Here is a 23207-nt window from a genome sequence, read left to right as displayed (position 1 = left end):
GATGCGGCTGGCCTATTTCTTTTTTTTTTTTTGCTTAATCATTTTTGGCCCACAATCTACTAAGCATGGGCCAGCATGATATCCATCCAACAGCGACACCAGCGACTGCTGGGGTTTCATTGTTGTCGCACAGCGGCACACATCACGGTGATGAAATTGCTGTTTAGACACATTTTCAATTTTTACATTTAGTTTTTCTTCTCTTTCGTTGCCTTTCCACTTTTTCTAGCTTCTTCAATCCTCCTGTGGCTTTAAACACGTGTTCTTCTTCATAGTCTGCGTGCTGACGTATGCATTGGTGACGTAAGCGATTCCTTGAACCTGAAAAAAATATGACTTGCCAATTTTTTTGTCATCAAGGTATTCGAATTATCCGAATAATCGTTGCAGCCTTAATGCGCGACTTTTGGCAACACAGCACACACCTGTTGTTTCAATACATCTGACTGCAAAGAAAAACCCGTTTGGGGGCGGGCATGTTGTATGTCCCCAGATAAAGTATGGCACCAGATCTGAAGTGTATCATGTTGATACAAGTCATACACTCAGTTCCACAGTACACAAATTTGAGACGAGTGTTTAGTGCACATCACAGTTGGCTTCAGTCACGGCAGCGTGCCAGAGTGTTTAATGAGCAGCTGATCCGAGATCAAGGCCAGGACAAGAGCGGGGGAAGCGGCTTGCAGATCCAGTCTGAGCTAGAGCAGCATCATCTTTTGACTCAGCCCAACTCATTTCCCTTGAGGCCGGGGGCAATCCTGACTCAGCATTTGTGTGATCGCATAGAAGGAATTTCAAAAGTAAGAGTGAGGGCGGAAAGTCCAAACGCGCTCACGTGTGCTGTCATGCCCGACACCTTCCAACACTTGTAATCACCATGTACGCCATCCTGTCCGTGAAGGGATCAAGACCCCGATGGCATGCCATGCAGCTGCTGATACTATTTGACTCGGCAGATTGACCTATCTTCAACCTGTTGTTTTTCTTGCTGTCCTACAGTAGAGGACTGACACCAATAGGGAGGTTTGCGTCTTTGGAACTACTAGAAATGGAAATAGAGGCTTATTAAAGGGGACCTATTATGCTCATTTTTCGAACCGTTTTATTGAGTTGTGGTCTCCTATAGAGCAACTACACACAATTACGAGCACAGAAAACTTTTTACATCTTCCAGAATCTGCACCTATTCCAGCTGTATTTCCTTTGATTTGTGCTTCCTGCTAAAACGGTCTGTTTTAATGTATTCCACCCACAACCCGCCTCCAGGCATGCCCACTCCGCTGTGATTGGTCACATGCTCGACGCTCTTTCTAACTATGAACCATATAATGAAGTTCGCCCGTCTGTGACATCACAAAGAGGGAATTTTTTACCAGGCATTTTGAAACAGAGTATTCAAATCCCAAAATTGTTTCAGGGCTCATTTCAAAATTCACATACCTCATTAGCTGAAACTTTGCTATCGTTTAACACCAGAATACAACATTCTAACTGCATTTATAGGTCAGAAAAGTGGAAAAAGCATAACTGGTCCCCTTTTTAAGAGGTGCATGATTCCGCCAGAGTCTCAGCAAAACATTCTTGAACAAGACACGGAACCCCTCAATTATTCCAAATTGGGTGTAATCAACAACTTTCACACAAACCTCTAAAACCGAGAAACCTTTTGTGGGAAACTGTTGCATAAAACCAGCACTGGAACAGAGTGGAGCTAAGTTGAAGTGGTCCGATCATTATTCTGCCTTCACAAGTATAGTGTAAGAGGTATAGCAGACACTGTTGAAAGCAATTGCCAGTATCAGCCAGTGCTGATTTCATCACCGATCTAATTGGATTTTGGGATGTGTCACTGTGTGACAATATTGACTTTGTTGCATCTTCTTGTTACGGCTCTGATGAGGCTTTTTGCAGGATCACTGTGTAAAAGAGGCTAATAAACTGTGTAAAATGGGTAAATCGGGCAACTGTATAAAAGTACTTGAAGTACAGTTTGTGTTTGAAACTTCCTCACTATTAGCCATTTTTTTATGATCATTGGGTGTGTCAACCTGCCGCTGCACTGGTTGAAGTTTGGGCTCAAAAATTACTGAATCGATTTAAAGTTACTCAGTTGTTTCGAATCGGATCTAAATGAACTAGTATCGTCCTTGAATCATGTTGGAACCATGAATCAGGAAAGGAATCGAATCGTTATGAAAATGAATTGTTACACCTCTAATGATTAGTATTTTGCCAAGAATGTTATTAAAAGCGGAAGCCAGGTTTTAGCCGGATCCAAACCAGATTTTGAATTTGCTTGCAATGTAAACGTAACATAACAAATCTTATTTGACATGTTCAGATACATGGGACTCCAATGCCTTCAGGTCAGGTTGTCATTTGTTGTATTTGTGGAAGAGCTTTATTCTTTTCAAATGTTTGCCCTCTTGCAGAGTCTAAAAACCAAAACTATTAAGGTGCTGATGTTTAGTAGTGGTGAGTGCTTGCTTTTTTATGTACCAATTAGTCTCAAAGCTGCTCGTTTGAAGAAGGAAAGTGAAAGGAGGAGTGTATTTGCAATTGCGGAGTGGTTCATCTTGCCTGAGGCTCTTCCGTCTTTAGCTCACACTTGGATGGTGTTTCTCTGAATCCTACATAGTACACTTAAGCACTAGTATTCTATGGTGCCTAAACACTGCGATCCATTTGTGGGGCAGGACTTCATCCTCATGCTGTTGCGTAATATCTAAAAGTGGGTCACGCCACTCCCCCGAAGCTGGAGCGCCCACCTCCTCCCCTCATCAGGCTGTTTTCTTTTCATTTACAAGGAATGCTGTAATCCTTCATGGCCATGATGCTGAATGAGCCTTTGCCCCATTAGTCTGGGTCAGGTTTAGAAGCTGAGAATACACTTCCACCACTTAGTTTAATTCCATTGTAAATATGTGTTTTATGAACAGGCACTTTTTTATTGACCCAGGGAGTCATTTTTCAGTAGTGCTCCCGGAAGTTTGTACAGGATTGTTTACTTTGGGATGTGCTCACAAAAAACAAGCGTGGTGTTATGCAATGTAGGACACACAAGTATTTCAACAAGCGTTGCTTATTAAAGTGATTGATTGCCTCTTTTTGGAAAAAAAGACGTCAGTGGTCATATGTTTGGATACTTGAAAAACAATCATGATTGCCCATTTACAGTTGGTTTATTTGAAGGTCCCCTATTTTGCAAAAGTAATTGGGATGTTTTTAATTTATTTCGACCATACATACAGTTTACATTGAATGCCTCATGTTTGCCTCAGAAGAAAGTTTGAGCCAGGCAAAATGTCTAAACAAAAATAGGAGTCGATTGAATGCTAAATCGAAACTTGAGCGATCACACATGCTGGCATTGATAAGCATAGACTACAAGACTACAAGCAGTCATGAATTGAGTCCACATTTTACTGACTGTTTTCCATTTCATGCTAATAATAACGCATGCACAAGTTAATGAAGAATCTACCTGTGATGTCTCCTATTTTTAGTCACAAAATCATTTAGTCGCAGTCTGGAGCCCTGTCATGAGTTGCCATCCTTAGATGCTTTACTCTTGCATGTTTCATTTTGCGTTGTTCAATACAAACCAAGAAGCTTTGTATTGAGTGGAAAATGCCATGCAAATAGCCATGCAATGCCATGCAGAAGACTCCACCAGCAGGCTAAGTCGTTTTAACATGATGTCATTATCCTTTGTGGGCTTTTCTGTACTGTTACATAAGCTAAGTGTCATGGTCCCTGACATGGTGTACGTCTAACGAAGCCACCACTGTGCAGCTGTAATTCCTGCAGTGTTCGAGGAGGACATAGGAAGCATTCATGCAACACAAGATGCTTTAAAGCTGTGGATCTAAATTTAGCCTGTAGCCTATATTATCCCATGGTCCATGGTTGTCTGTACTTAAGGTCCTCAGGATACCATACTGTCTTAGGCAGCATATTGGGTCTATTGCATAGTTCTGGGTCAGTGCCTTGTTGTTTTATTTTAATCACAATGTGATCGTCCTGCAATTTTATGATATGCAGAGTATTGCACTTCAGCTTCAAATGCCATGTACCTGTATGTATGGCGGTTGTAAATCAACTACTGTAGGTGTTTTCCAGACATCCCCATCATGTATTATCTGGTCCATTAAACACTTGTCAATGGAGGCTCACTTTGCACAAGCTGTGGACGATGTGTGTCATAGCGTGTCTCAGCTTGTCTCATTCACATAAATGGTTGCCTTTTTCCTCCCACCTCTTGAAGCAAAGTTGAGGGTGGATTCGCAAATAATTTCTGTAGCCTCTTGAATCTTTCAAGATGTCGTCGAGCCCACAATTTCCTCTCCCAAACTGTCCATGCCTCCTTTTTTTCAAGTTTTGTTTTTTAGTTTATTCCTCCTTCCAACACTTTCTGCAGCTTCTAGATAATATAGACCTATTTTTCTGCAATGAGAGCTTTTTCTCTGGAGTTTAACATCTTGTGCGTCCCTTGCTGTAAAGGAATTAATGGACCTAGGTGCAATGCCTGCTGTTGCGTGGCATCAGGCGGGAAACACTGGGAAATAATAATGCTGTGCAGGGCTCTACATTAAAAACCAAAATGACTTGCTCATAGGGAATCCTTAAGGTGAGAACTACTTGCCCGAACTTGCCCCATGTAAAATGAAAAGACTGCCATAATGATATCATGTCATTTTTTGTGGCATCACATGAGAATCTCAAATAAATAAAATAATAAAATAAATAATACTGTAGCGTTGCGTGTGTGTTGTATTCCGGGCTGTAGTTTCATGCATGGACGCTGGGGGGCAGTCATGTTCAGCTCGCGGTCTTGGAGCGGGCATTTTGGGACCAAAGAAGAGGAACGAGAGGGAAAAAAGGAGACGTTCGGTTGCCGTGCACCCAGCTAGTTAGTTAAGTCTGCAACAGGCCAGTAAGTTGTTTTTCATGCTGCCTTGGAAATAAAAACCATGCAACGATAGAGCCATCCTGACTGTCGTCATTCTACGACGTTACAATACCTTACACATCGTAGTCGTAGTAAGCAGTGATATTTATAAGTTGTGCACCACAATGAAACATTATTGAATAGACACATTTGTGTACTAGTAATGTGTTTTTAATCCAGAAAAAAAAGCTCAATGGTCAAACAATAATTTGTGAAGCAAAGGTGAGAAAAATCCACAGAGAAATGGAAGCGCTAGATTTTGTATTTTGTGCAAAATCAGCACTTGGTATTGGATCTAATCGGTGGTGTTTCATTGTGACCACTTCAAATTGTCACAGCAATGTGATTCACTCACCTGTGCCATCATTTGATTTGCTGCCGCTAATAAAATACTTGTTTAGGAGGCCCTGGTTCATCACTTTTTGCTGTTTCCTTCAGAATTAGACGATGTTGGCAGCGACGCCATGATGGATGTTTTCGTAGTCAAACAATTGCTGATTGGTTGATCGCGAACAACGGGTGTAGGTAAAACGCGGACTGTGGATTACGGACCGCGGTCTAAATAAATGATTCTGATTGGTCCATTGCAAGGATTGCTTTGCAAATTACCACCGGAATTACGCAGTCCGTGTTTTACCAACACCCAACAAGAACCGCTTTAAAAAAACTCTTGGCAGTATGGCATGCCAAAGTGCACTTGCCCGACGGGAATATCACTGATTAGATTTACTTGCCCGAATTTTGTTTTAACTTGCCCCGGGCCATCGGTACATCGTTACTGTCGAGCCCTGGCTGTGACATGGATACAGGAAGTGGTGATGACATTGCATGCCCATGCGGGAACAATGTGTATAATGCAGACTATTGTAAAGTGTAAATAAGTCAGATTTTTACGTGCGTGCAAACTAGTCTTTTCAGGAATGCCATACATAAATAAAAGATACACATTGCCACCGCACAATGCATGTAACCGCTTTGCTAATACATCGTTATAAAACCAAAATTTAACCTTAAGTCATACAAATTGCCAGATCTGCTGTCACGTGAGACGGTTCAGTTTAGTTTTGTGTGCATGTTTTTCCTTTTTTTTTGGCCTTTTTTGTTCTTCACAGAGATGGAAAAACTGAAAAATCCCATTCAAGTAAAAGCAGTCCTAACTTGTTTATTCTCCCAAGCATTCATTTACTCTAAAGTGCTACCAAGTGTCTGACATTTATTTTTGCCACACCATAACACAACAATAATAAGCTGGTGCCATCATATGAGTGCAGTTTGTCTTGGAGAGATTCAGACTTGTACGGAAACCTACAATAGTCGCTAACATAACCTTTTTTCCTCACAGTTATCCACTTTTGTGTGTTCAGGTACCCCATTCATCATGCCTATTGTTCAGAGCACAGCTTGTCTGCCCTTGGTCAGCCTGCTGGAGACAGGAACAACAACCCTGATGACCATAAGCGGGAGCAGGACTCCACAAAACCCCAGGTCTGTTCCTTTCGAATTTAAAATAAATTGATGTATTTAAGCATTAACATTGGCTACTCCACCTTGTTGTCAGTGTGGGAGCGGTATTATTAGACTCTTGAAGAACCCAGATGGTTGGGGCGTGAATGGGGTCAAGCTCTTATTGACCTTGTGAGAGAAGGAGGTGGATCCTGGACAGGGTTCAGGATTATACAGGCCTGCGTGTGTTAAAGTCCTCTGCAGTAAGAGTCTCCAGGATAGGAGAGCTGACATATTTCAACTCATCCTGATCATTTTACCACTCTTCTCACTTAATGTCTGTAACCTTGCATCAAAAGCTCCAAAATGGTGTTCACAGAGATAAGAGCTAGCTCTGTTTAATAAAAACAAGCCTAGTTCCACGTTGTCAGAAACTTATCTAGTTGAGTCATAGAGCAGGGGGATGCATATAGTAGGAGTGATACTGGTTAGGTTAGGACCTGTATAGTTTGAAGTTCAGGTCACTACACTTTAGCTTTTTGGCCTGTGGTTGGAAAACAGTTGGCAACTCATTTGTCCTGTCATTTTCGCGGTGTTACTAATACGCAGTTTAGTATCAGTTTTAGTTTATCAGTTTAAACATTTTTCCCTCTCTTTGCCTTATGACTGATTGGGGGTTGTGTTTGGTCGAAAATGAGAACATTTAGGGACGCAGGTGTACTCTGGCATTTGTGTAAGCGCATAAGTACTGCTCTGTAATTTCCACTGGCCATGAAAAACAGAATCTACTGTTAAATGCGGAATCCGGAGGATATTGACAGTGTGAATGAAATACTGTAATCGTGAGGAGAAGGAACATTAGGCCGTCAAAATTGAGTTTTTATATGTACGGTTAATTGATTCACTGATTATTGTGACAACAAGCCTAATAACAATTAAAACTCAACTTTAATAATGATTCAGAGTGCATGAGAAAGTGGAAAGGAAACATTGCCCTCAGTAATATCTTAACAAGTATATTGTCAAGTTAATTTATATCGCCCTTAATCACAAAAGAGCCTCAAAGGGCTTAACAAGCAGGCAACAATACACAACAATAGATGATAGATGACATCCCCTGATCTGAACCCCCATCCAGGCAAGGAAAAACTCAAAACACATTTGGGGGAAAAAGGAATAACAGTCAAACAGGCTAGGAATACTATTTATTAAATGCTTAAGTGTACAACTAAGTCTTGAGTTGGGTCTTGAACATTTCTCCTGAGGAATAGAAAAGTCTGAATAGAAAAGGTCCTAGAGCCCGCATTCTTCTTTCTGGCTCTTGGGATTGTCAAAAGACAAGAAAAGCGTAGGTTTCAAGACTGAGCATAGGTACAATTAGGTCAACCGGATAGGAAGGTGCCAACCCATGTAATATTTTGTAGACAATTAACAGAACCTTAAAGTCGCATTGTAAATGAACTAGGAGCAAGTACTGGGGCTCAGCAACAGAATGTTATAATAGAGGTTGGGAGCAAACTGCTCAGTCAGCCATAATGGCTGCAATGAGTTCATGAGTTCATATGTAGTAGCATACAACATTTTAAATCTGTCAGAGGCTGTTCACTATTGATACTTAAAATGCAGCTATTGTCATCTTTTGGAGTTAATTAAAACAAATCAGGAAGTTTGCCATAATGTTTTTTTTTTCAGCTAGAGACTTGGACGGTTATTTGCTTTACTAGATCACACACCCATCAACGATAGGAGACTTGGCAGCTACTTTAATTGAGACATTAATTGGAGCCTTTTCATAACTCACTTTTTAAATTTTACTTAAATCCTATACCTTTTTCAAATATGTTTTTTGTATTTTGTAGGAGGTGGAAGAATGGACGACACACACCTCCCACGCTGTGGGTCTAGAGGACGAGAGAGCAGCGTACGAAATACATCAAGAACAGGTACAGTAAAATGAATAAAAAAATGTTCTTAGAGTATTTTTGGTTATGAGTTCTCTTTGTCTCTATGCAGACTGTGACTCCACATGGAGCAGAGGAAGAGGAAAAAGAAACAGACGCACACTCAGACTCTGATATTGCTCCAGTTGCTCCTGAGCCAGAACCCTCATCAGACCCCGTTATTGATTCAGACTTGCAGTCAGACACCCAAGTACAGCACCATGACCAGGACCAGGAAGCTCCAGTTTCCTCCACCGTAGAGCCAGTTTTAGCATCCCCAGATGCCCCTCCTACCCCCAAGCTCCTTGACACTGACACGGCCGCATCCCCGCATGAAGCCGACAACACACCTACCTCACAGAGTGCTGGTCCGACTCCCACAGAGTAAGAGTTTATTTTATTTTGCTCCATATAATAGTTCATCTTTTCCTTGTTTGGCTCACAAATCAAAGAGGAGCCGGTCGTTATGTGAATCTTGCCAAGTCATTTTCCATGGAAGTGTTGCCCAGCGCTAACCTAATGGACACTCCTCATGGACATGGAGGATTGAAGAGATTATGGAGTGCATCTTCTGGGTGGGACCTTCTAGAAGCATGCCTGCCTTCTCACAGAGAGGCATGCCATTTCCACCGACACTCCTCGCGTGCAGCCATTTTTCTGCCTTTTCTCCCCATCTTGAGGAGATGTGGTAAATGCCATGTCCTTTCTTTCCCCCGTAGTGCAGTGTGGGTTGCCAGTGCAGGAGATGAGCCCCCAGCAGACAGCTTTGTCTTTGCTGAGCACTCTGACTCGCAGTGCAGGGTCATTCCCGCCAAACTGGCAACCTGTGAAAACCCCCTTTTTGGCAGCCCCCTCCTCAGGTGAGTTTGCAAGCCTCCTCTTATGGAAGCGATAATCAAAGCGCAAGTCGAAGCAGGTATGATTGACTCCGCTCTGCGCTGCCATCGACCGCAGACCTTACTGTCCTCTCATTTCACTTTAATCCATCCGTCATCTGCCTGCCCTTGACGACCATCTAACCTAATCGTTGACATTTTAGTGACATTGTGGCGCCATCAGTAAAATGTGTTCTCCTTCCTTCTGCCCTCACTTTTTGATGTAGAGAGGACAAGGCTGATCCAGAGGACCAACGATCAGACCAGAGCCGTGGTTCCAGTCCTGAAACAGGGGCTCAGTCTGCTCCAAGCCGTGTGGAGCAGGAAGAGGAACTGGAGGAGGAGGAGGAACAGGCTGACATGGAACAGGATAACACTCTGCAGGCCTCCCAGCACCAAGATCAGCAGGTCAGTCTTGTCTAAAATCCTGTGGAGAATGACTTTACATGTCAACAGTAATAAATAAGAATATCAACGCAATAATCCTAAGAAGCATTGTAAAAAAGTTCAAAGGTTCCCATCCATCCATATACCGCTTATCCTCACAAGGGCATGCTGGAGCCTATCCCAGCTGACTTGGGGTGAGAGGCGAGGTACACCCTGGACTGGTCGCCAGCCAATCACAGGGCACATATAGACAAACAATCATTCACACTCACATCTTAATATGCAAAATAGACTGTTACAGTAATATGTGTACTGAGAACATGTCTATGGGCACCATAAATGAGAAAAATCAGTCATCAAGTGGACTTGTTGCTGTTTTTTTATGACATTGTGAAGGAAAAGCCTCTTTTCTCATGGACGCGATACCGCCTCCGACTCTTTCCTAGCCAGCCCAGCCAATGTATACGCCCAGTACAGGCTTTGCTACATATCATAATACGTAGCCGTCAATCAGCTGCAGATGTCGGAGCTGTTTGATCATTTTTCATCAGCACTAGTTTAAGGTAGCATGATGATGCTGTGAAAATATGATGTAATGTTAGCATTGTAGCTCACTGTACTGTAGATGACAAAAACCTGTTAGTCATAGTTGAAATGGAAATTCCTTGGATATCATTGTTACATTATTGGGGTTAAATCCTGGTTAATGTTATGGTATTTTCATGATTGATGATTTGAGGGGGTAAAAGAGGACACAAAAACCTGACAGGAATATCCTGGTTTTATTGAGTGGGCTCTGAAATGAATTTCAATTGCGTCCTGCAAAATTATGTGCAGTGTGAGTCATTATTGATGTGCTGTTTGCAAAATATGCACACAATTTCTGCCACACAAGATAATATTGACCAAGTACAGGCACTTTGGAAATCCAATAGCAATATTTACGTTTCCACAATAATAAGTAAATAAGCATGGGAAGTGCCTTGAAGGCTTTCTGCCTTGCTTCCAGAACACATCGGCTTCAAAGCAAGTAGCCAAGCTATAATTAAGAAGCTACTTGTCGTGGTGTGGTCTGGTCTGGAACCATATAACGGCGATAAATGAATGACAACTGTAATAATGTGGTGTCCAGTTATTACAATCATGATCATGGACATAAATATTTAGTGGGTCCAAGGGTTTATCTACCACTATTTTCCATAAAATTAACATTGCACAGTTATCTTTATACATCTCCATCCATCAATTTTATGCAGCTTTAATCCTCATTAGGGTCACAGGGTATGTTGCAGCCTATCCCAGCTGACTTTGGGCAGCAGGCAGGGTACGCCCTTAGCTGGTCACCAGCCAATGGCAGTCTTTATAAAGAAAAATATCATGTGGTTGTGATTGCAAAAACTAGTGTGCAAATCGATGTGTTCCCAGTGGGGCTTACTAAAAGGACTTTCCAACTTTCCAGCATTAAGGATTACTTCCAATACACTATTGTGGCATCGCTGTGCCTTACTTACAGTGAAGAAAATAAGTATTTGAACACCCTGCTATTTTGCTATTTCTCCCACTTAGAAATCATGGAGGGGTCTGAAATTTTCATCGTAGGTGCATGTCCACTGTGAGAGAGATAAACTAAAAAGAAAAATCCAGAAATCACAATGCATGATTTTTTAACAATTTATTTGTGTGATACAGCTGCAAATAAGTATTTGAACACCTGTGTATCATCTAGAATTCTGACCCTGAAAGACCTGTTAGTCTGCCCATTAGAAGTCCACCTGCACTCCATGTATCATCCTGAATCAGATGCACCTGTTTGAGGTCGTTAGCTGCATAAAGACACCTGTCCACCCCATACAATCAGTAAGACTTTAACTTGTAACATGGCGAAGACCAAAGAGCTGTCCAAAGACACCAGAGACAAAATTGTACACCTCCACAAGGCTGGAAAGGGCTACGGAGCAATTACCAAGCAGCTTGGTGAAAAAAGGTCCACTGTTGGAGCTATCATTAGAAAATGGAAGAAGCTAAACATGACGGTCAATCTCAATCGGAGTGGAGCCCCATGCAAGATATCACCTCGTGGGGTCTCAATGATTCTAAGAAAGGTGAGGAATCAGCCCAGAACTACACGACAGGACTTGGTCAATGACCTGAAAAGAGCTGGGACCACCGTTTCCAAGGTTACTGTAGGTAATACACTAAGACGTCATGATGTGAAATCATGCATGGCACGAAAGGTTCCCCTGCTTAAACCAGCACATGTCAAGGCCCGTCTTAAGTTTGCATATGACCATTTGGATGATACAGAGGAGTCATGGGAGAAAGTTTTATGGTCAGATGAGACCAAAATAGAACTTTTTGGTCATAATTCCAATAAGCGTGTTTGGAGGAAGAAGAATGAAGAGTACAATCCGAAGAACACCATCCCTACTGTGAAGCATGGGGGTGGTAGCATCATGCTTTGGGGGTGTTTTTCTGCACATGGGACAGGACGAGTGCACTGCATTAAAGAGAGGATGACTGGGGCCGTGTATTGTGAGATTTTGGGGAACAACCTCCTTCCCTCTGTCAGAGCATTGAAGATGGGTCGTGGCTGGGTCTTCCAACACGACAACGACCCGAAGCACACAGCCAGGAAAACCAAGGAGTGGCTCCGTAAGAAGCATATCAAGGTTCTAGCATGGCCCAGCCAGTCTCCAGACCTGAACCCAATCGAAAATCTTTGGAGGGAGCTCAAACTCCGTGTTTCTCAGCGACAGCCCAGAAACCTGACTGATCTAGAGAAGATCTGTGTGGAGGAGTGGGCCAAGATCCCTCCTGCAGTGTGTGCAAACCTGGTGAAAAACTACAGGAAACGTTTGACCTCTGTAATAGCAAACAAAGGCTACTGTACCAAATATTAACATTCATTTTCTCAGGTGTTCAAATACTTATTTGCAGCTGTATCACACAAATAAATTGTTAAAAAATCATGCATTGTGATTTCTGGATTTTTCTTTTTAGTTTATCTCTCTCACAGTGGACATGCACCTACGATGAAAATTTCAGACCCCTCCATGATTTCTAAGTGGGAGAAATAGCAAAATAGCAGGGTGTTCAAATACTTATTTTCTTCACTGTAAATCCATTGGAAATCACTATAATATGGGACCTTTTTAAAGCAGGACCGATTTCCTTTGCCTAAGTTCCAGTGCACATCTCTTCTTTTCAGTATGACATGAACAGAGACGGGACAAAAGCTGCTCTATCTCAATGGAAAATGTGAGTGTCCGGGCCGGCCTGAGCAGGTTGTGGAAAGCGATGTTGTCAGCTTCCTGACGGTTGCCCTTTGTCCACTGAAGCTAATGTGTAGCATTGAGTTGGAAGGAGCCTCGTGCATCCACATGTGCTGGCTTTCTACAAATAATGCATCCTCCTTTTGCTGCTGCTGAATATCTAATGAGCTGCTACGCTAACAGCGGGAAGCCCATGAATGTTTTACAAGGTCACATGAGTCTTGTGGATGACTGTTGGCTCACGACCTGCATTTTGTTTTTTGTTTCCAAAGCCTGATTAGCTCAATGTGGTTATGTTTTTTGTGTCAATAGGAAAAAAGTCAGGTCTTTACAGGAGATAGGTATGTGTGTTTTGGCCTTTTGTAGGCGTCTGCGCTTATTTAAGAGCATCAAAGGTCCAAACACTGAATTATGTAATACATCATAAGGATTATTCACAGCTAAATGCATCTGAGTGTTGGGGTCTTGAGAGCATTATAGGGCTCCCATTTCACATTATGGCCCAGTCAAAATCAGTAAGTATACTGTATGTTTCATTTAAAATATGAATGTGTTTCAGGGGGGGCAAGCTGCTACTGACAGAGATTTTGATCCCTCTGTCCCTGGCAAAGACGACCTCCCGCCATTTAGCGAGTGGATGGAGCAGAAAAGTAAGACATACTTGGTTATCCTATTGTATTTTTTGTCTTTTTTTTTGATTGCATGTTGGTCCCTGCCCCAGTGCACGCAATATGCAGCGTTCAACGATGCATGCTTTTGTAGACGTGTTGCCTAACTCTCCCCTCTCCTCCATCCTCTCCATCCACATGTTCTCTTCAGACATTATATCCTGTCCTGTCTCCTTCAGATCTCCACACCGCCACTAGCGGCAGCATCCAGCCAGTGAAGAAGATCCAGAAAAACTTCAAGAATAATTACGCTTCGGTGGAGTGCGGTGCTAAGATACTGTCTGCAAACACAGAGGCCAAGGTTGACACACATGTTGCATTGTATAATGAGATGGATAACATGATGACTTAAACTTGGTAGAACCCCCTGCGTCATGCACTATTTTTAATTACATTCTTATATGCATACATACGTTTATATGCAGTATTTGTGCTAATTAACATAATAATGTTATTGTTTTGATAATTAGGTTCATGAAATCCTTTTAAAAAAAGAGTAATACAAATTTGGCTTTGACTTTGCTGATATGATAACAACAATTGAGTCCACAAGCCTTATTTGTTCAGCATCCAACTGTTTTGTCGAGCTCTGCATGCGCTTTAAAATGTCAGTTGTGCTACTAGGCTGTTGATGTGAAACTGTACTGGTCTGTACAGTGAACTCATCTGCTGGCTGAGCAGTTAGCGCCTTACTGCTAGTACAATATTGGTTCTGTTACTGCTGTCTTGTGTATTAAGATAATCCCATGTAATCAGTTACAGACTCGATCGTAATAAAAGAAGGGTTCCTTATTTATAAATGTAATATTTTCATAGTTAGAGCATAAAACTTTTTTACAAGTTTCTAAATATGCTTTCTAACGTTAGAGCCCTCTAGATGTAAAATTACACCTTTATTATTCATTATGGTAGACCTAACACAATTTAAGACATAAACACGACTCACATTTGTGTCTGTTGATCTAAACGTGGTGCTCACAGGAAGTGACATCGGAGGTCCAGTTCAGTTTTAGATATTTAGCATAGGTTACAGCCACAACAGTAGCCTGTGTTTGGGATTATCGTGCCTGTTTTGAAGTTATTCAAACCTGGATTTTAGCCAGAGCCTGTTCTGATGATCAAATGTGGTGCTTTTGTGTCTCACCGAACATTACTGACACTTGGTGATCAGTGTAGAATACTGCATATCGTCCCGGCATCTTTGAATGCATCTGCTCAATGCCTTTATATTTATATTTTAGTTTATTTAACCATTTTTATGCTTGATTTAACTTTAAATGCTTAATTTAGCCAACAAATATGTACAATTTGCTTAAATATGTTTATTTTGTTTTGGACTGATAATAGGCCGTGTTGAACCAGAAACAGTATAGTTTATTAATGAAGCCCACTGCATACTTCTTAATAAATGGCCATGTGGTCATGTGTTCCAAATCATTAAATTGTTATCACCTGCTTCCAGTGAGCTCCTTTTAGATAAATCAACATTCCGGCTCTAATCTGCCCATTCACTATAACTTTGCTTTGTTTTTAATTGTCTTACTCAGAGCAGTTCCGCTATTCTCATGGAGAATATGGACCTTTACATGCTGAATCCCTGCAGCAACAAAATCTGGTGAGTGACAGGAAAATGCACACAAAAAGGGTGTCTTCTATATGATGAGTTTGCTTTTTTATGTGAACGACTCTCCATGTCTCTGCAGGTTTGTGATCGAGCTCTGTGAGTCCATACAAGTTAAGCAGCTGGACATTGCAAACTTTGAACTCTTCTCGTCCACTCCTAAAGATTTTCTGGTTTTTCTCAGTGACAGGTACACTACATACAACTCAATTTACATACATAAGATTTCAGTTTCAATGCAACTATTAGTTCATTTGTGTTGTTGCTAGAAATGCACGGCATTTTACGGCTGGTGACTGGTGCATGACGTCTGCAAGGTTTTCCTGGATTAGGTTTAATTATTAATGTCTTATGCCAGCAATGATAAATAAAATGGTGAAATAGCTAGCTTCTCTTTCAGCATTTTTTTGGGAAAAAAATGTTTGTCTTATCGTTCATTTTGACCTTCAGGATTTATTTCCAGTACCTCATAAATTACACACTCAGACACACAAGGACTGACTGCCCTTGATTCATGCTTAGCACTGACATTGGCATTTAGCACCAGTGTTTGGCATGTGTCCTTTGCCAGATTTGGACCAACTGACCTCACTGTTTGCAGGTATCCCACCAACAAGTGGGTGAAGCTGGGGACTTTCCACGGCCGTGACGAGCGCACTGTTCAGAGCTTTCCACTGGATGAGCAGCTCTATGCTAAATATGTGAAGGTACTCGCTCTCATTTCAGTCTGTTGCAAAAGTACACTTATGCCTTTAGGATAGTGGAGTCGAGAACAGTGTTTTTAGTCATTCTGGTCTGTAGTTTTTGTATTTTTGCATTCATGGGCTTGCTTTGAAGCACAGGAAAGCCTCTTGTGACTTCATGGTAATTTAACACTGTGTGTAATTCCATATTGTAAATGACTGAATGGGGAAATGCGACTCCGTTAATGACTATCACAATGTGTGTCCATCACATGTATATACTGTATGTATAAGCTAAAGGGTCAGATACAGCATATTCTTTATAGGGTGTCGTTTTAACAGCACTTGGTCAGGATTAGACAAGGCAGAACATAATGCAAAGCCCAGCAGGCTTTTCTTTTCCGAGGTGGTGGACCTGTTGCCCTGTCTGTCACTCTTTCTACATTACAAACATCTCCACCTATTTTTTGCAGTTGCTGTGCAACCGTGCAAAATAAAACTATTGACTGTGTGTTTCTTATTGTGGAGCCAAACCTTCCTAAAAAGATGATGCTTCAAGCTTTGTGCTTGGGACTTGCTGATTCATCATCTTGTTTTAATTCTCCCTCCTTCTGTCCTTCTGTTCTTCTGTCTTGCTGTCTTTGCCTCAGATGTTCATCAAGTACATAAAGGTTAGCATTTTTCTCTCTCTGTCGCAAGACTGTGTCCTAAGTGTCATTGTCTTAGACTTTAAGCGGACATGTCATGAATTCATGTGAATGCCATCTTCATACGCTGAGAGACACAGTGATGTGTTTCAGTTCATGTCAAACATTCACGCCCAAATTTTGCCTCAACTTGCATGCATTTTCTGATTAGCGTACAATACAGCACGCGTCTTGTGTTATTAATACACTGCATGAGTCAACTGTGTTTTTAATGTATACATCCTTAGCTTCTTGCTAACTTACAAGAGTCAGCTCCAAAGCCCATCTGAGATGCCATCAGGGGTTGACTCAAGAATGTTAACACAAAACGCATTTTTGTAGTGTTACAGGCAACACTTCTAGATATATTCCGTGTATATAAATGAGAAATGAAAGGGATTTTGTGGCAGTGAGAAACAACACGGACACTATCTTCTTCTTTTGTCATGAATTCAAAGTGTTTTTCCCTTTGCAACTTTTGTTTCCATTTTGGGGGTGTTTATGATGACAAACGCTACTGAATTCAAGAAATAACTCATGGCAAAACAGTAAGGAGGTGTCCCATGTGGTGTTGCGCTGCCACATTGCGTGATTGGAAACGGTCACATAAAGAATCACATCTTCAATGAGAGTAAATGTAATCGTAAATGTTAAAAGGCTTTTACAAGAGTGACTTGGCCAAGACGGCAGTATATCACAACAAAAATGTCTACCTATTTAATTCATGTTTCTCAAAAAGAACAGGTTCAGAAAAAGTCATTTTGTAGGTCATTCCATGCAAGGAGTGCAACATTCGTCATTTGTATGTATTTATTTACATTTGCAATTGTGTCCCAATCTATAATTGTAAAACATGAACACGTCTTTAGTGTTTACATTTTTGGCTTTTGGAACAGATTCATTGGATTGGCATTATTTCTTCTGGGAAAAAATTTATTGTTGGCTTTTGTTTTGGTTAGAGTCGGACCTTCTGGAAATGAATTAATGACACTAACCAAGGTTCCACTGTATTTTCATGATTTCATTTTGTGTTTGCTGTTTGGGGGTGCAAAATGGAGCACACTCAGTTTGGGTTAGCATTGCCGCACACTCATACCTGCTCATCTTTTTTGTTTGTAGGTTGAGCTGCTTTCCCATTTTGGGTCCGAGCACTTTTGTCCCCTCAGTCTTTTCAGGTAGGACAGCAGAGACACGTGACGCCATTTCTTATTGCGTTGTGTTTATCTCTGATTATATCCACTTTATCATACTTGGAGATGTTATTGGACGTAAAAAACAGTGAAGCATATCCATGAAAGAGTTGTGGTTTTTTGTAGCAAAGATTTCATAATCTCAGCTTGTTTTGTAACAACAACCCTTAACCTTTCTTCTATGGCAGCGGCTTTGTGGGCGTAACTGTGTGTGTTTTTGTGTAGGGTGTTTGGAACCAGTATGGTGGAGGAATATGAGCAGATTGATTCCCAGTACCTCTCTGAAAGGCAGGAGTATTTGGATGAAGACTATGGTAAGATGGTTATCCAAACTCATTAAAGCCAATGCAGCAAGTCTTGATATGACAGTACAGTATGTGTCTTGTTGAGGGACAATACTACAGCAAGTCAGAGTTTAGAGTAGCCAGTGTACAGCTTGTATAGCAGTTCAGGTATATTATCCAATTCAAATGAGTCGGCACATAGACATGGAGTAGTTTGTTGGTTAGTTTCACCTGTCTGGCATCCTCAAGGCAGAGGTGTCCAACTCCACCAGTGTTGTCATCATGCAGGATGGAAGAGGATTCCTATGTAGCTCTGCTCAATTACACGGCCAAGAGAGTTAACGCGGTGCTAGATAACAATGGTCAGACTAAATATTCATACCTAGGTCACAATTTGGACATGTTCACTGAGGTGTACTCCCTTGTGTTGCAACTATTTCAGAACTTGTGTTGTGAGCTGTATGCTACTACTCTAAAGCATACAGTATATGCAAGTGGAATTTCAGTAGTACGCAGCTAAAAAACATATACCAAAACTACTGTGTTTCCCTCCTCAGACTATCCACCTGGATACCAGCCATTAGAAGACAAGGCCTCTAAGAACCTGCTTGGCTCTGCGACAAGTACGTAAACACACAAATGAAAGCGCTATCTTAATTCAAGGCTGCTGTTTGGGTTAGCAGGGTGGGGGTAGGGTGGTAGGTTCCCGCAAGCACACATCAGCATTTTTACATGCTCCATTAGATGGTCATGTTCTTGTGGCTCAGGGTTGAATGTTTCCAGTGTTTTCTTGGCTTTGTTGATTCACTTGGGTTAGCACGGTGGTTCTCTATTATTTGTCATTCCCCCACTGGAGCACAGAAATGTTGTATAAAGTATTGAGTAACTAAAACCAGCTAAATAGGGCATTATAGTTAAATTATATGCTTAGTCTGACAGATTCATATGTGTTAGCAGATCTGCACTAATCTTGAAAGTCCTCTCTGCCTTGTACGCCCCTCTAACATTTCACCCGCCACCCCCCGCCCGGGTTCAGAAAAAGCAGAATACAGTAAACCTCGGATATATCGGATTCAATTGTTCCCACTGGTTTTGTCCGATATAAGCGAAATCCGTTATATGCGTATACTGGAAAATGTCCGTTTTACGCATATATCGGATTTATATCCGGTATATGCGTAAATCGGATTTTATCCGTTATAAAAAGGCACTTCCTTGACTATGTTTCCAATGTACCTGGACTGGGCAATGAAAAGAGACGTAAGGTAATGAGAATTTAACTTTATTGGACTCTGAGCAGAACAAATTGTTAATTAAGCTCGGCCCTGTTACGCCCGTCAGGCCTACGTTATTTCCAATAGTGAGGTTAAGATCTCATTCACTGCTGTGCTAGTATTATTGACGTCACTCACTTTTATATTTGTCCTAAATCTGGAGCCAGGAGAAAGACACAATGCGGCCATCCGATATATGCGAGGGAAATTGGAACGGGACTGGAGATTTTGTCCGAAATAGGTGAAATCCGTTATAAAAAATCCGATATATGCAATGAATTTTTATTTGAAATGCATTACAGAAAAATTGGTTCTTTTTTATCTGTCCGTTGTGAGCGAATTTCCGATATATCCGAGTCCGATATAGCCGAGGTTTACTGTATTTAGCTTCTAAAATAACCATAGTGTGTGTTGTCTTTTAGATGCCATCCTCAACATGGTCAACAACATTGCTGCTAATGTGCTGGGTGGTAAACCTGAGCTGCAGGAAGGGGGAGCAGATGCAGAAGGTACATACTTGCCTCTCTTTGCGCTTCTTGTTATTCTTTTACATCCTGACTTCGAACTTAAAACTGATCTAGGTTTTAATTTAATGGGTGCTGTGTGTGTGGGGGGGGGGGGGATTAGTACAATTATATTTGTACCATTTCCTTTCTGTTTGGTGGTGTGATTCCTACCTTTTACGTACAAGTCTTTGCCCCACACAAGATGACAAGCCTTACTGAAGCATCAGTGATTTACAACTTCAATGCATGCATGCGTGCTTGCACTGCACTGCACATAGATTTATTGGCATATTGCTGCACCTGATGTATATTCACTTGATTTTGTTGTTGACGCAGCTGTTGTCCTTCGTCGTTGTCCTTGTTTGAATTAAATGAATAGTTCCAGGTTTAGTGCACATGCATATATTTGTGTCTACATTTTGTTCATCGAATTTGCATGCCTGTCATTACTCCGAGGTAATAAGTTAGTGGTGTGATGCCTGGATGTGGACTGAGTCATAAAAGAAAAGACAGGATAGGTTATGCATACATGTATATTTATTTATGCTAACAAAGTTGTGTAGAAACTTTCAGTTCCCTGTGCCTCTGTCTTCTGTGCTGCTGGCTCTATATTTACATTGCCGGGTGAGATTGGTTGGAACTGGATCAGACTGGTTCTTAGTATCTCCTGGCTTGCCCAAATAATGGGCTTGTGAGCCGGGAGCGGCCAGGAAAGGGGGTCTCTGTTCTCCACTCGGCTGCCTCCTCTTGCCATGTTGCTTGGAGCTACCACTTTGCTTCTTTTTACAACATTATTATTATTATTATTAGTGCTGACTTTGTTTTCTGTTTAAATCCCAGGTAATGTGACAGCAGAGGTTACACCAGTGCCAGCTGAAATCGCTCAAGACTCTTCTGTGTAAGACACAGTAAAGCATTCTAAAGTAACATTTCCACCTTGCAGTGCCTTTTTAAAATACCAATTTTTTGCCTCCCTACCATAAGGATAGTAACCACAGTCGCAGTAAAATATACAGTATGTTGACATGCTAACATTAGCTCAGACTGTTGCTGAGCTCTGGATGCTGCAGCGCTTCATTTTCTTCAAGTCTCCATTTTGATGAAAAGAAACATAACAAGTATAACTTGCAATTAGGTAAATTGTATTTTAAATCTGTAATGTTAATGTCCTTCCTTTTTAGTCATAAACCAGTAGAGACAGAACACTCCACCACCCACGATGACGCAAATTCCTCCAGGAGTTCTTCAGCGTCCTCCCCTCTTGAATCTCAATCAGACAGACAGATTGTCACTCTTGTTGAAGAGGAGGAAGATGAAGAGCCCAGACAGTCGACTGTCACCCTAATGGAGGAGGAGGGTGAGGAGGAAGAGGAGAAGCAAGAGGAGGAGACAGCAGGCAGGAACCAGTGGGAGAGCCACTTATACTGTCCTTTTTTGTCCCTGTCCTCGCTGTCTTTGTCCTGTATGGCAACTCTGCCTGAGCTGCTCCGCCGCTGGTGCTCTGCTGTGCTGGCTGAGGAACGATTTCGAAGACTTTATGCACAGACACACCCCCATGTAAAAGACCCCAACCCCACAGACTTGCCCCCACAGGTACCCGAGCCTGCTTCCACAACCTCACAGGAGGACCTTCCCTTCACTGAAACGGCTCCAGAGGTGGTGGCGCCTCTGCCGAGCCAAAGTGAAGTCACCTCCACGCTGCACGGTGACGCCCACACCCCTCAAACGCACACTTCACAGCTCGACCTCCTCCTGGAGCCAAGCAGAACCTCCACCCTTCATCCTCCCAGCCTCTCTGACCTCCACAGTTCCCTGATGCGGCCGACCCCCACCCAGGAGTCTGTGCTGCCGCCTCCCATCAAAGACGCAGCCCTGAGTCCTGTCCCCACTCCCCCTCTCCAGGCCGCCACTGTCCCAGAGACCTTAGTTACAAACACATCCCAACAACTTCTAACCCAGAAGACGGCTTCTTCAGATGCTGTGCTGCCCACTGCTAAGGAGCAACCTGTGCAAGCTCTTCCTACAGCCTCAAAGCCTGAAGACCTTGTCCACCCTCCCACAGAGCAACCAACAGCTGCCACACTGACAGACACTGATGTAGTTAAGTTGGGGGTGGAGACCGGGGACCCACATAAAACTGATTCTCAGGAGGAGCAGGGGGAACCCCTCCCTCGCAGTGGAGACCCGCAGGACACGGTGGACGAGTACCTGCTAAGCACCACTGGGACTGTGCAGCGCGCCGCCACAGATTTTTACGCAGAGTTGCACAACGGCGGTGATTACAACAGCCTGGCCGGGAACGGGAACGTAGCAACGGTACACGGGTCTAGCCAGAAGGAGAGCGTCTTCATGAGGCTCAACAACAGGATCAAAGCACTGGAGATGAACATGAGTCTGTCCAGCAGATATCTGGAGGAGCTCAGCCAGAGGTGCAACCACCAGGCACAAACATTCATATTATCCTTGTTGCTAACTAACAGTAAATGTCACATCTGTGTTGTTAAGATACCGCAAACAGATGGAGGAGATGCAGAGGGCATTCAATAAGACCATCATTAAGCTGCAGAACACATCCCGCATTGCAGAGGAGCAGGTCCGTGTTCAAGGAGTCCAGTACAATGTGTTTTGTTACATCATCTGACGTTGCTTTACTTCCTCTCTGGTATAGGACCAGAAGCAGCAGGATTCCATCCAGGTTCTGCAGAGTCAGCTGGAGAACGTCTCCAAACTGATGCTCAATCTCACTGTTACAGTCAGCCAGCTTCAGAAAGAGGTGACAATGTTGTTTGACTTGCTCTCCATACGATTTCTTACTGCAGCCATCCATCGTTTATCATCATTAATTGGTCCCTGACCCATCCGTGATAAGTCTGTTTCTGCAAAGTAGCATTCCTTACTTATGATTTGTATATTTGTAGGTAAAACATAGAAAACCTGTTGACTGACTTCTGAATATGGTTTTTAGCACTGAGTCCTCCACACATAAAATAACACCCCTACAGTGACCTTTACACTCCTATTATTTGTTTACACCACATTGCGCAACTCCAAGCAGCAGACCACGGAATCACTGCAGGGATAGAAGAGATACTATACTATACTAGAAAATCAGGCAAAATATAGACTCACGTGTTCATATTGGGAGAGTTCTTTGTTTTTGCTTCCTGCTTGGCTATTATCTCATCAATGTAACACCTAGTGACCAGTGTAGAACGCTACATACCACAATGTGTCTTTTTCTGAATGCCTTATGTTTTAGTCACTTTTATGCTTGCAATGTTTACTCTTAGGCCTAAAGTAGATAATTTATGCCTAAACATGCATATTTTTTGGCCATAGTCAACCATGAAATAACATTCATTCATTCATTTTCTACCGCTTTTTTTTCACGAGGGTCGCGGGGGGTGCTGGAGCCTATCCCAGCTGT

The 23207-nt window shown here is 42.2% G+C and overlaps 1 protein-coding gene across 4 annotated transcripts in view; it reads left to right on the top strand.

The window, feature by feature from the left end:
* The window catches only part of suco (SUN domain containing ossification factor), a 36507-nt gene that overhangs the window by 7635 nt on the left and 5665 nt on the right, over nt 1–23207 (top strand). For 2 of the 4 annotated variants that reach the window (XM_058072735.2, XM_058072734.2), the window contains exons 2-20: nt 6316–6436; nt 8254–8337; nt 8408–8718; nt 9054–9194; nt 9437–9617; nt 13428–13518; nt 13716–13837; nt 15084–15151; nt 15240–15347; nt 15759–15864; nt 16491–16511; nt 17646–17701; nt 17942–18030; nt 18558–18623; nt 19697–19783; nt 20621–20678; nt 20962–22209; nt 22286–22373; nt 22449–22553. In XM_058072735.2, the coding sequence (XP_057928718.2) occupies nt 6316–6436; nt 8254–8337; nt 8408–8718; nt 9054–9194; nt 9437–9617; nt 13428–13518; nt 13716–13837; nt 15084–15151; nt 15240–15347; nt 15759–15864; nt 16491–16511; nt 17646–17701; nt 17942–18030; nt 18558–18623; nt 19697–19783; nt 20621–20678; nt 20962–22209; nt 22286–22373; nt 22449–22553 (3151 nt within the window). The remainder of the gene's footprint in view (nt 1–6315; nt 6437–8253; nt 8338–8407; nt 8719–9053; nt 9195–9436; nt 9618–13427; nt 13519–13715; nt 13838–15083; nt 15152–15239; nt 15348–15758; nt 15865–16490; nt 16512–17645; nt 17702–17941; nt 18031–18557; nt 18624–19696; nt 19784–20620; nt 20679–20961; nt 22210–22285; nt 22374–22448; nt 22554–23207) is intronic. The other 2 variants (XM_058072736.2, XM_058072737.2) reach the window with 2 other exon arrangements.

This window comes from Doryrhamphus excisus, linkage group LG4 (genome assembly GCF_037039965.1).
Source record: "Doryrhamphus excisus strain RoL-2023G ecotype Guam linkage group LG4, RoL_Dexc_Guam_v1.1, whole genome shotgun sequence".
In the NCBI taxonomy this organism is placed as follows: Eukaryota; Metazoa; Chordata; class Actinopteri; order Syngnathiformes; family Syngnathidae; genus Doryrhamphus; species Doryrhamphus excisus.
The sequence above is the reverse complement of the archived record's forward strand: the minus strand, read 5'-3'. Positions and strand labels throughout refer to the sequence as shown.